This window comes from Stegostoma tigrinum, chromosome 9, assembly GCF_030684315.1.
Source record: "Stegostoma tigrinum isolate sSteTig4 chromosome 9, sSteTig4.hap1, whole genome shotgun sequence".
NCBI classification, from domain to species: Eukaryota; Metazoa; Chordata; class Chondrichthyes; order Orectolobiformes; family Stegostomatidae; genus Stegostoma; species Stegostoma tigrinum.
In genome coordinates, this window is record NC_081362.1 from 81,370,572 (window position 1) to 81,383,290 (window position 12,719).

The 12,719-nt window shown below is 47.2% G+C and overlaps 1 protein-coding gene across 5 annotated transcripts in view; it reads left to right on the forward strand.

Annotated features, from left to right (window-relative positions):
- The window catches only part of ltbp1 (latent transforming growth factor beta binding protein 1), a 432,638-nt gene that overhangs the window by 343,048 nt on the left and 76,871 nt on the right, over positions 1–12,719 (forward strand). For all 5 annotated transcript variants that reach the window (XM_059648686.1, XM_059648685.1, XM_059648688.1 and 2 more), the window contains one exon: positions 1,887–2,045. In XM_059648686.1, coding sequence (XP_059504669.1) covers positions 1,887–2,045 — 159 coding nt within the window. The remainder of the gene's footprint in view (positions 1–1,886; positions 2,046–12,719) is intronic.

Genomic DNA, 12,719 nt, shown 5'->3' on the forward strand with positions numbered 1-12,719 from the left:
AAGTTGCAGAGGATGTGACAGGCATCGATATCCAACAGCGTTTCATAAACCTGTTTTACCAGCTGCTGTGCCGGGAGGGGGTTACGTGGCAAGGGGGAGGTCAGGGGCTGCTGTAGCACATTCATTCATAGTTTGTGAAGGCCTAGAAAAGCAGCAGCTGTACAAATACCCATTGTCTTGCTATCACAGACCTTCCGCTTTAAAATCCGCTTTTTTTTTGGACTTATTTATTGGAGAACTGCCACCCACACAGAGGAAAGTATATTGTCATTCATGCTTTCAGCGGCAGCTGAGTGATTGCTCTTTGCACACGTGACCCTAATTTGTTTCTTTCCTCCCAACATCTCACCACTTCAGTGCCCTGGGTTGCTGCTCATACAAACACGTTTTCCCCGCTAACCTTCAAATGCATGATGCACAAGATGGTTAAACAGATTTGACGGCAGATAGCGAGAAAACAATTTCCTCTTCTGGGGAAGCCTGCAACAACGAGGGCGCAGCCTTTAAAATATGTGCTTTGCAATGCAGGAGTGATGCCAGGAATGCCCCACAGAGTGTGGTGTAATCCTGGAACTCTATCCGACTGGAGGCTGTGGATCAATTGACAATACAAAGGGGAGATTTATTTATTTATTGATTGATTTTGAGAGGATTAAGGGTTAGGAAACTGAGGAGGAGGTGTTGTAGATCAGCCATGATTGAACCGAATTGCAGAATCATCCAAAGGGCCTGAATGGCCTCCTCCTCAGTTCCTAAAAACATGAATGTCCGAACCCACGGGGCATGGAGTGTGGGTGTCCACAAAGTGATCCCAATGTAACATTGAATAGTATCCTTCCCTAAGCTTTTACAGAACATTGGGATAAGATTGGCGTTCTCTGGATGGCAGCCTATAACTAGTGGTGTGCCACAGGGATCAGTACTGGGGCCGTAATTATTTAGCGTTTATTTAGGGAAGTGAATGTACTGTCGCTAAGTTTGCAAATGACATGAAAGTAGGTGGGAAGGTAAATGATGAGAATGGTACCAATTGTCAGCAGAGGTTAAGTGAACGGGCAGAACCTTGGCAGGTGGAATATGATGCGGGAAAAAGTGAGGTTATGTAGTTTGGCAGGAAGAATAGAGAAGCCACAAATTATTTACATGGAGAGAGGCAGCAGAAAGTGGCAGCAGGTCGAGCTGTGGGCATCCTCGTGCATAAGCCATTTAAAGGAAACACACACAGTTTCAGCAGGTAATAGGGAAGGCAACTGCTATGATGGCCTTTGTAACAAAGAGGATTGCGTATAAAAATGGGGAGATCTTTATAAAACTATACATGGCCCTAGTCAGGACACAACTGGAATACTGTGAACAGTCTTTGTGTCCTTAACTAGGGAAAAGTATACTGGCATTGAAGGCAGCACCAGAGAAGCTTCATAGGCTGATGCCAGGTCTGCAGAAACTGTGTTATGAGGAGAGGTTGCGTAGATTGGACATGTACTCATTCGGATATAGAAGAATGAGAGGCAACTGTATATAAACATACAGAATTCTTAGGAAATTTCACAGGATTGATGTAGGAAAGTTGTTCTCCTTGTGGGAGAGTTTAGGACTAGGGGATGTAATTTCAGAATAAGGGGTCACACATTGAAGAGAGAGATGAGGAGGAGTTTCCTCTCTGAGGGGAATTAATTTGCAGAGTCCTTTACTGCAGAGGGCTGTTGAGACCAGGTCATTAGGTATATTCAAGGCTGAGATAGGCAGAATTTTAATCCATAAGGGTTATAGGGAAAAGGCAGGAAAATGGAGTTGGGGATATTTGCTATGAATCGCACAACAGACTCGATAGGCTGAGTGGCCCATTTCTGCTGCTATGTCTTATGTCCTCGTGGTATTTTTTTCAGAACAAACCACTGAAGAGGATGTGTGCTGGCAGGCTGTGAGCAGTCAAATTGTCTGTGGGTCGCCCCTGGTGGATCGGAGGACTACCTATACTGAGTGCTGCTGTATGTATGGAGAAGCCTGGGGTATGGACTGTGCTCTTTGTCCCCGTCGAAACACAGGTGAGAAAGACTTACCCAGTCATTTACACTTAACACTTTTCCTGAAGAATAGAAGTGAAGTGGTGGGATCATGAGAGTGGCAAAAAACAGCAATGTCCTGTGGTTTATTGTAAGAACATATTTCTCTCTGATTGCAGCTTACCAGTTAGTAAACCTGAAGTCGTGTTGTGAGTTTAATCTTTTTGGAAAAAGAGTTGGTAAATTCAATGGAATTGGGGATGCCACTATCCGCAGTCATTTCTCTTCATTTTCAAATTTGGTGAAACTTGTCTGAGCATTGTCTGACAATTCTCCATCTCCAGAGCAGTGGCTGTCCTAATCTGTGAATTGTGTGCCTTCTGGTCATGTCAAGGGATGTGAGAAATCAGCGAAGGTCCAGCAGGGGTGATACACTGGGCATCATTCAGATTATTGGCTTCACACATCTCAAACGCGAATGGGTGTTGGCTCTTACAGTTCCTGCTAGTACACAGACTGCCTCAGACAAAGGATTACCAAGCAGATTTATGGCCCCAGCGATAATTAAACAGTCATTATTCCCCTGACCTCATTTAAATTGTGGTTTATAATCATTCCATTTTCAATCACCCCACTTCTGAATAACCATTACGCTTTATTTAGTCCCTCTGCGACATGTTGGCTGACAATTTGCAATATCATAAATGGATGCCTTCGTTTTTCTTTTGCTTTTACTCGACCTTACAAGAGCTCTGTCAGCTGCATGACCGCACAGCATTCCACTTGGAGCGACACGGGAAATTTACTCACATCTTGGGAATGGATTGGTGTCCAAACTGATACCAGGCTGCACTCAACAGCCAACAGACCGATTTTAAAAAAACACACACGCGCAAATGCCATAGAGTCATAGATTCATGCAGCACAGAAACAGACCCTTTGGTCCAACCAGTCCATGCTGAACATAATCCCAAACTAAACTAGACTCACCTGCTTGCTCCTGGCCCATATCCCTCCAAACCTTCCCTATTTACTCAGAGAGTAGTAAGGGAATGGAACGCTTTGCCTGCAACGGTAGTAGATTCGCCAACTTTAAGTACATTTAAGTGATCATTGGATAAGCATATGGACGTACATGGAATAGTGTAGGTTAGATGGGCTTGAGATCGGTATGACAGGTCGGCACAACATCGAGGGCCGAAGGGCCTGTACTGTGCGGTAATGTTCTATGTTCTATGTACATATCCAAATGTCATTTAAACATTGTAATTGGACCTGCGTCCACCCTCTCTGTAAAATATTTTCCCCCTCATGTCTTTTTGACATCTCTTTCCTCTCTCCTAAAAATGTGCCGCCTAGTCTTGAAAACCCATTTCCGAGGGAAAAGACAACTATCACTAACTCTGTGTGGAGCTGGAGGAACACAGCAGGCCAGGCAGCACCAGAGGAACAGGAAAACTGACATTTTGGGTTGGGACCCTTCTTTTTTCTGAAGAAGGGCCTGGCCTGCTGTGTTCCTCCAGCTCTACACGGTGTTATCTCTGACTCCAGCACCTGTAGTTCTTGCTGTACCATTAACTCTAGATGTACCCCTCAAGATTTTATAAACATCTACAAAGGTCGCCACTCAACCTCCTATGCTTCAGTGCAAAAATTTCCAGGCTATCCAGCTTTTCTCCATAACTAAACGTTTCTGGTCCATTTGTTGATAGATTTGGGGAAATGGAACAAGGAATCCACTCTGTATCAGAGATAATGGGAACTGCAGATGCTGGAGAATACGAGACAACAAAGTGTGGAGCTGGATGAACACAGCAGGCCAAGCAGCATCTCAGGAGAAGGAAAGCTGACATTTCAGGCCTAGACCCTTCATCAGAAATGGGGGAGGGGGAGGAGGGGTTCTGAAATAAGTAGGGAGAGAGGGAGAGACGGATCAAAGATGGATAGAGAAGAAGATAGGTGGAGAGGAGACAGACAAGTTAAAGAGGCTGGAATGGAGCCCACAGAGGTGAGCGTAGGTGGGGACATAGGGAGGAGATAGGACGGACAGGTCAAGGGGATGGGGGCGGGATGAGGTTAGAAGGTAGGAAATGGGGCTGCAGCTTGAGGTGGGAGGAGGAGATAGGTGAGAAGAGGAACAGGTTAGAGAGGCGGGGATGAGCTGGGCTGGTTTTGGGATGCGGTAGGGGGAAGGGGAGATTTTGAAGCTTGTGAAGTCCACATTGATACCATTGGGCTGCAGGATTCCCAAGTGGAATATGAGTTGCTGTTCCTGCAACCTTTGGGTGGCATCGTTGTGGCACTGCAGGAGGCCCAGGATGGACATGTTGTCTGAGGAATGGGAGGGGGGTGGAAATGGTTCGCGACTGGGAGGTGCAGTTGTTTATTGCGAACCGAGCGGTGGTGTTCTGCAAAGTGGTCCCCAAGCCTCCGCTGGCTTCCCCAATGTAGAGGAAGCCACACCGGGTACAGCGGATGCAGTATACCACATTAGCAGATGTGCAGGCGAATGTCTGTTTGATGTGGAAAGTCTTCTTGGGGCCTGGGATGGGGGTGAGGGAGGTGGTGTAGGGGCAGGTGTAGCACTTCCTGCGGTTGCAGAGGAAAGTGCTGGGTTTGGTGGGGTTGGAGGGGAGTGTGGAGCAGACAAGGGAGTCACGGAGAGAGTGGTCCCTCCGGAAGGCAGATAAAGATGGGGAGGGAAAAATGTCTTTGGTGGTGGGGTTGGATTGTAGATGGCAGAAGTGCCGGAGGATGATGCGTTGGATCCGGAGGTTGGTGGGGTGGTACGTGAGGACGAAGGGGATTCTCTTTTGGTGGTTATTGCGGCGATGGGGTGAGAGGGATGGTTTGCGGGAAATGCGGGAGACACAGTCGAGAGTGTTCTCAACCACTGCAGGGTGGATGTTGCGGTCTTTGAAAAATGGGGACATCTGAGATGTGTGGGAGTGGAATGCCTCATCTTGGGAGCAGATGTGGCAGAGGTGAAGGAATTGGGAATATAGGGAATTGGGAATTGTTCATCCAGCTCTACACCTTGTTATCAAGAAATCCACTCTGCTGCTTTTCCTCTTGTCTGAAGGACAATGTCTGTGTTGTCAGATCCCTCCAATCCACCCTTGTCTTCTATCTTCATCCATTGTATGTAAGCAGATAGCATGGCATTGTGTGAACTCCTAATGATGAGGTGTCTCATTGCCATGCAAGGTTATACAGTTGGGTCTCTACAGTAAAGCACCAGTTGTAGTACTAGGAGACAGTGAGATCTGCCAGTGCTGGAGTCAGAGATAACACAGTGTGGAACTGGATGAGCACAGTGGTCCAGGCAGCATCAGAGGAGCAGTAAAGTTGACATTCAGACCCAAAACGTCAGTTTTCCTACTCCTCTGATGCTGCCTGGTCAGCTGCAGTACAAAGCCAGGCACGCCTGAGCCTCACCCCATTCGCATTTTCCATTGACTTAGTCCGTTCACCGCCTAATTTTAAAATGGCACTTTTAAAGCATTGAAGTTGCAGGTTTCCCTAGCAGCACTTCTTGACAGGAGCTGTGTCTTCTGGTAATTGGATAATAATGTGATAAGTGTGAATTTATTCAGTGTTATATCCGTCAATGTGTGCTGCTTCTGAATTGACCTAGACATGAAACCAAACCCAAAGGTCTGGCCTCTTTATTCCAGCACTAAACTGAAATGTAGGAATTTCCTGAGTTTAGATTGTACGTTATGGAAAAGGCTGGCGTGGACATCAGGTTTGCTACTGCCACCTACTGGCAGTGTGAACAAAGCACCATTGAAGATCATCAGGATTAAATCCCTTATTACTGAAAAATCCAATGTTATAGCAAATAGTAAAGTTTGCAAAATCGCACCTGAGAAACCTAGCCCCTTCTCTATGTATCGAGCAAAATTTAATTTATCGCAAAGTGTTTTGTGATGTTGTAAATGAGAGATTGGCATAGCCTGGCACCAGTGTGTGCCACCTACTCAGTGCTGGGCAGTAACACCGCAGGTGCGTCTCCAGTTCTTCCCAAAACTGTGACCCTGACCATCTAGATTGGCAAAGGCCACTGGCAATTGAGAGCACCACCACTAACAAGTTCCCCTCCAGGTCATGTGCCAGCCTGACCTGGAGTCACCGTATTGACATTCCTTCACCGTCGCTGGGCTAATATCCTGGAAACCCCTCTCAAAACTCACCCCATGGACTGCAGCGGTTTGAGGAGGCAGCTCACGCCCACTCTCTCTTGGGAAATGAGGGACAGACGATAAATGCAGGCCCAGCCGGAAATGCCCACTTCCTTGGAAGCAAAGGACTTTTTAAAAAAAAAATAGCATTTCCCCCGTGTGAACCATAACGGAGAAATCTCAATGCAGTTTGAATTCCACCTGTTATGTTGGCAGTGCTCTCGTGTGACCACATTCAGCAGGATGTTTGGCAGTAACAACAGGGTTTTATGTATTTAATCCTTCTCACATCAGAATTGAAGAGCCATCAGCAAGCCCCAAAACAGAAAATGTCAATTTACCGTTCCTGTCGCTCAAGCTCCTCCAATCTCAACTGTCCACTCAGCTAATTCTTCAATTTACTTTCGTCCAGTGACAGCAGAAAGACTAAAATATTCTCTCCGACATGTACTTACTGTTCTGGGAGGCATTATTCCTCATTTTGAAAGTGACCTCCTAAGATTTAGGTGGCACAGTGGCTTAGTGGTTAGCACTGCCTCCTCACAGCACCCAGGTATCCAGCGTTCAGTTCCACCCTCGGGCGACTGTCTGTGTGGAGTTTGCACATTCTCCCCGTGTCTGCGTGGGTTTCCTACGGGTGCCCCGGCTTCCTCCCACAGCCCAAAGATCTGCAGGTTAGGTGGATTGGCCGTGCTAAGTTGGGCGTAGTGTCCAGGGATGTGCGAGCTAGATGGTTTAGCTGTGGAAGATATGGAATTACAGGGTTGGCAGGGGGTGTGGGACGTGGTGATTGCTAGGTCGGAGTGGGATGGTCTTCAGCCAGTCAGACATGATGGGCTGAATGGCCTCTTCCTGCACTGTAGGGATTCTGTGATTGTAAATTTTCTATGCACTGTTGAAACTTGCAGTGTTGGGGTGTCAGAAGTGAAGGCATTTTCAATAGCAGGCTTCTTTCAGGTAATTAGCTAGAGACAATGTAGGACCATTGGCATCTCTTTCCATTCAACAGAGACTATTAGTTGTATAGGACAGAATGGGCCGCATTCCTCACCAGGAAAGGGTCACACTCAGGAGGAAGATGTCCATGAACTGCCACAGATGGTCCAGGAATTGAACCTGTGACATTAGCGTTAATCTGCTGTACATTCGAACTGTTTCGAGGTAACTGACTCCCATCTCGATGATGGAACTAATTATACATATTTTCTAACCAACCCGTTCATATATATAATGGCACCTCTGGAGCAGGTGGGACTTGAACCCAGGTCTCCTAGCTCAGAGGTAGGGACATTATCACTGCACCACAAGAGGTAATGATGTCTTTTTACAAATTATGCATGATTAAACCTGTTCTGAAATCTACCCCTGGAAAGAAAGACAAAGTAATTACCGTACAAGCTAAATTATTTTAAAAATTAAGCATTTGGCAAAACGGTGTTGGGTTAACAGTGGCTTTCTGTGATTGTGCAAAATAGGTGATAATGAATTGGCTGTCTTAGTTCTCTCTCTCCTGACTTTTATTTCATTGGCATCAATCTGGAGTGATGTGAAATGGGTGGCTTATTCACGAATAATCATCTTACACTATTAAATAAAGACAAGATTGCTCAAGTATGTTCGTGGCATCATAATATCACAAGGTATCACAGGATATCAGGGACACCCGCATGGCTTCACTGGTAAAGTGCTGCATTCCCACAGACGCCTAGGAATCTCTAGCCCAAGGCTGTCCAAAGCAGAGGAGGAGCATCCAGGAAGGTGTTGAGCGCCTTGGGACTTGTAAATCAGGGAAAAAGCAGAAGCCGGACAAAAACAGCCTAAGGAGAGCACTGCTGTGCCAACGCCCCACTCACCCCTTCCTGTGACTACCTTCTGCCCCAAGTGTAACAGAGCCTGTAGTAGCCAACAGCACACTCGCCCTGACAGTGCAATAGAGCCATCCTGACCTGAGAGGGACCACTGATCCTGATGGTGATGAGTGAATATGACGAGAAGTACAAAACTCAGAGGTCATTCAGTGCAGGTTAGTTCATTCATCCAGTACATCTCCTGTAACAATGCTGTTGCTTAAGGGCATCCACTGTGGGAGCAAGCTATCCAGCCCACACTGACCCTCCAAAGGGCATCCCACCCCCACTATCCTAACCTTGTATTTCCCATGGCTAACCCACCTAGCCTATACATCCTTGGACACTATGGGTAAATTGGAATGAGCCAGTCCGCCTAACCTGCACATCTTTGGACTGCGGGGAGAAATCGGAGCACCAGGAGGAAACCAATGCTGGGACGTGGAGAATGTGCAAACTCCACACAGTTATCCAAAGATGGAATTGAACCCAGGTCCCTGTCTCTGTGAGGCAGCAGTGCTAACCACTGAGCCACTATGCCTTTTTCCTTCTGCTGCCTTATTTCAGAGTCCATTCAGTTCCATTGTGTGGTTTGAAATTTCTGACCTCAGTGGTGGCACACTGGACATTATGACAAGGAGGTCAGTTTGAGCAACTGAGACTCTGCTGCAATGTCTGTACCTGCCATCTCCCAAAGCCTTGAAAGAAAGAGAAAATCTGTATCGATGGAGCGCCTTTCATACCCTGAGGACATCCTGAGAAAATCGCCGAAGTAGAGACACAGGAAATAGGAGCAGGAGTAGGCTATTCAGCCCATCAATCCTGTTTTGCTATTTGATATGAGCATGGCTGATCATCCAACTCATTCCCCTGTTCCTGCTTTCTCCCCATATCCTTTGATTGCTTTAGCCCGAAGAACTAAAACTCACTCCTTGAAAACATAATCTTGCTTTTGATGGACCTGGTCAAGGAGTAAGCCTGAGCAATTAAACTGAGAAACCACTGCCATTCGAATCCAGCCGTGAGAAGTTTTACAGCCCCCCTCGAACAGGAGAGGAGGTTCCCAGTTTATTGTTTTAGATGATATCTCTATCAAGGCGATGGGCTCAAATCCTGCACTTTTTAAAAAATTTGATTTGGTTTGGGAATGCTAACGCACTGATATCGGAAGAGGTGAACGGATGCATGTTCCTACCAGAAATAGAGAGCCACTGGAAATAACAGCAAATTCAGTTGATAAAATGAGTTCAGCATTTGCGAGGGAGCTCTCAAATGGACACTGTCAAGTCAATCTTGCTTAACCTGCGGTTACCAAAGGAGAATTTCCCAACAGGCATCGGGGCCGGTATGAGGGGTTCCCACTCCTGTGGGTGGTCTCAGGGCAGCTGCTGGCACATGTAGCATCCTCATTGGTCCCCTCTGCGCTTGTAATTGCGTTACTGAGGCAAGATGGCCAATCAGAGGTGGCTGCAATGCAGGATGACCAGCGCCCCCACCTAGAGAGAGGTTGGGAGTTTGAGGAGGCTGAGTGTGAGGAGGAGGCTGAGTGTGAGGAGGAGGAGAGTGTGAGGCAACCTCAACATGGAGGTACATTTGGGAAATTTGAAACTTTGGAATGCTCCTTCATTAGGACATGGTGTGTGTGTGTTCGACCCTGACCTGGGACAGGAGGCTGTAATCCAAAGAGGGTGAGCAAGGCAATTAATAAAATCCTTATTTGCATATGGAGAGAAACTGGGAGCAGGAGCATGGGGAGAGAGTGGGGCAAGGGAGAAATGAGAGAACGGGATCATGGGGGGGGGGAGCTGGAACGAGGAGGAGAAAGAGAGCGGGAGCAGGGGCAGGGTAGGAGCAAGGGGAGAGCAGGAGCCTGGAAAGAGAGCTGAAACGAGGGTGACAAAGAGCGAGCGGGAGCATAGGGGGAGGGCAGGAGTCAGGAAGAGAGAAGGAGCATGGGGAGACAACGGGAGCGTGGGGAGAGAGCGGGAGCACGTGGACGGAACGGGAGCATGGGGAGGGAGTGGGAGCATGGGGAGAGAGCGAGAGCACGGTGGGGACAGCGGGAGCACGGGGGGAGAGCTTGGAAGCATGGGGAGAGCACAAGAGCACAGGAAGAGAGCGGGAGCACCAGGAGAATGGGAGCACAGGGAGAGAATGGGAGCACGGGGACAGAGCGGGAGCATAGGGAGGGAGCAGGAACACCGGAAGCATGGGGGGAGAGCACGGAGGGGAGCACTGGTGGAACATTAGGAGGGCAAGACATTGTGGGAAGAAGAGCTACTCCTTGGTTTGATTACACTTGGCTGTTGTTTCTCTTTAAAACCAGCCTGGGGCTCTAGCGCTCTCTGGTAGCTCTCCCCAGGCCTTAGTTTGGGAAGTGCTGCTCGAACAGTTAGGGTGACATCCTGAGGGAAAATGATAGAATAGCAATTGGTGACAAGAAATGATGTAACTTCTGTGACAGAGGAAGTACAAACAATTTAAAAATTAAAAAAATGTAAACTGTTTCATTTTAAGGAAAATAATGCCCTTTATTCATAAAATAATGGAAACATGAACAGGCCATTCAGCCCCTTGTAGAAGTTCTATTTCATTCAATTCGGCACTCATTCAATTCCAACGACATTTTAACTGGTGTGGATCTGTTTTCTCTCTCACAAATTTTGCTTTCACCATCTTTCTATTGGTTTCAGTTTGTTCTTGTGAGCTCTGTTTGTAACTATTGAAATTTTCCTTCTGAAATTTCCCTTCCGGGCGGCACGGTGGCTCAGTGGTTAGCACTGCAGCCTCACAGAGCCAGGGACCTGGGTTCGATTCCAGCCTTGGGTAACTGCCTGCGTGGAGTTTGCACAATCTCCCCGTGTCTGCGTGGGTTTCCTCCGGGTGCTCCGGTTTCCTCCCACAGCCCAAAGATGTGCAGGCTAGGGGGGATCGGCCAAGCTAAACTGCCCATAGTGTTCAGGGGTGTGTGGGTTATAGGGGGATGGGTCTGGGTGGGATGCTCCAAGGGGCAGTGTGGACTTGTTGGGCTGAAGGGCCTGTTTCCACACTGTAGGGAATCAAAAAAAAGCATAAATGTTGTTGCAGCCCCTGGAATGTCGCTGTCAGGTTGAATGTGTGATGGATAGTGAACCGCTTCTTTTGTTTTCCATATTGTCACATCCTCTAAGTTCTCTCACTAATGTTCACAGGGATGTGTGCTCTCTCAAGGGCGTGGTATCATTGTGAAAATGATGGCGAGATAAAAGTGATGGATGTTGTTAAAACCGTCGTCATAGGGAATGAATGTGCTCTGCCTTGCTTTTATTTGTGGGTTGGCCTCGCAAGCAGACCACTTCTTCTGTAGCAACCTGCGGCTTTATTCAGGAAGGGTGTCTTTTATCTCTATCAGCGATTCAGAGGCTGTTGTTCATCACTGGACACTCATTTAACACCAGGAGTCATTTTATAATGTAAACCGCCTCCCAAACACAGCGAGGTTACAAGATTGCAGAACCACAGCACAGCAAAGAGGAGGCCATTCAGCCCACTGAATTTGTGCCTGGTCTTCTGAGGAGCGGTTTCGCCCAGCCTCCAACTGTTTCCCCACGTCCTTGTACTTTCTCTCCTTCAGCACTTGAGAAGATTGAGTTGGATTTAACAGTCACACTAACTGCCTGGGGATCCAACCACTTGCCTAATATGAGGAGTGACGTGCTGCTGACTCTGGAATTCTGACCTTCCTGTGTGGCGCCAGGTAAAGTTTGGAGAGTCCGAGTCGGAAAGTAACCGTGAGAGCCAAAGCAAACAGTCCCACTTAAAGCAGCAGCCTGGTGGGAACAGAAGACCACCTGACATTGTAAAGTAATTGATGGAGAAGTGAAAGGCCAGGAACCCACCAGAGAGGACAGCTCAGTCCAAAAACCAGTGTTGTGTTGTGGTTTGGCCGTCGTCCTCTATCGAACATGTGCGTCTGCCAAAATAACTACTCGACTGATCATTTCAAACAAGAAGCTCAGCGGTGGCCAGACATTAAAGCATAATCCTCGTAAGTTCAGCCCCAGATGTAAGACTGAAAGCCCCTGTGAATTAGGAAGACTGTCCCTGATTTGATCTCTCCTGGATGTTAACTGATCTCAGCCTGAGGCAGGAGCAAGGGCTGCCTCACAAAGTCACAAAGTATTTGTCGGGCAACCACAGGCCATTCACCTCAATGAGCCAGTATTTACACATTACACAAACCTCTTTAAGTTTTACTTCACTTAACTCGATCAGAACTCAATTCAGTTCTATTCTTTTTGACCTCGCTATGTGTAGCTTGCCTTTAAATAACATTATGTCATTTCCCTCAGCTCCTTTCTGCAGTGGATTCGACATTGTCATTTTTCTGTGGACAATGGTTATGTGGTCACCATTTTAACTCACGTTCTTTTATTGAATTTTAATTTCACGCTGTGCGAACGTGAGATTTGAAGCCGGGTTCCCCAGAACATGAGCTTGGGTTTCTGAATTACACCGAACCCCCCGCTCCCCGCAACTTCCCTCAAGTGATTCACTTTGCATCAAAATAAATGACAATCTGGAAGCTTCCTCGTTCACTATTGCAGAAACAACAATAAAACTTCGGACCTTACATAAAATCATTGAGTCATACAGCATGGAAGCAGAGTCTTCATTTAAACCAATCCATGCTGACTATAATCCCA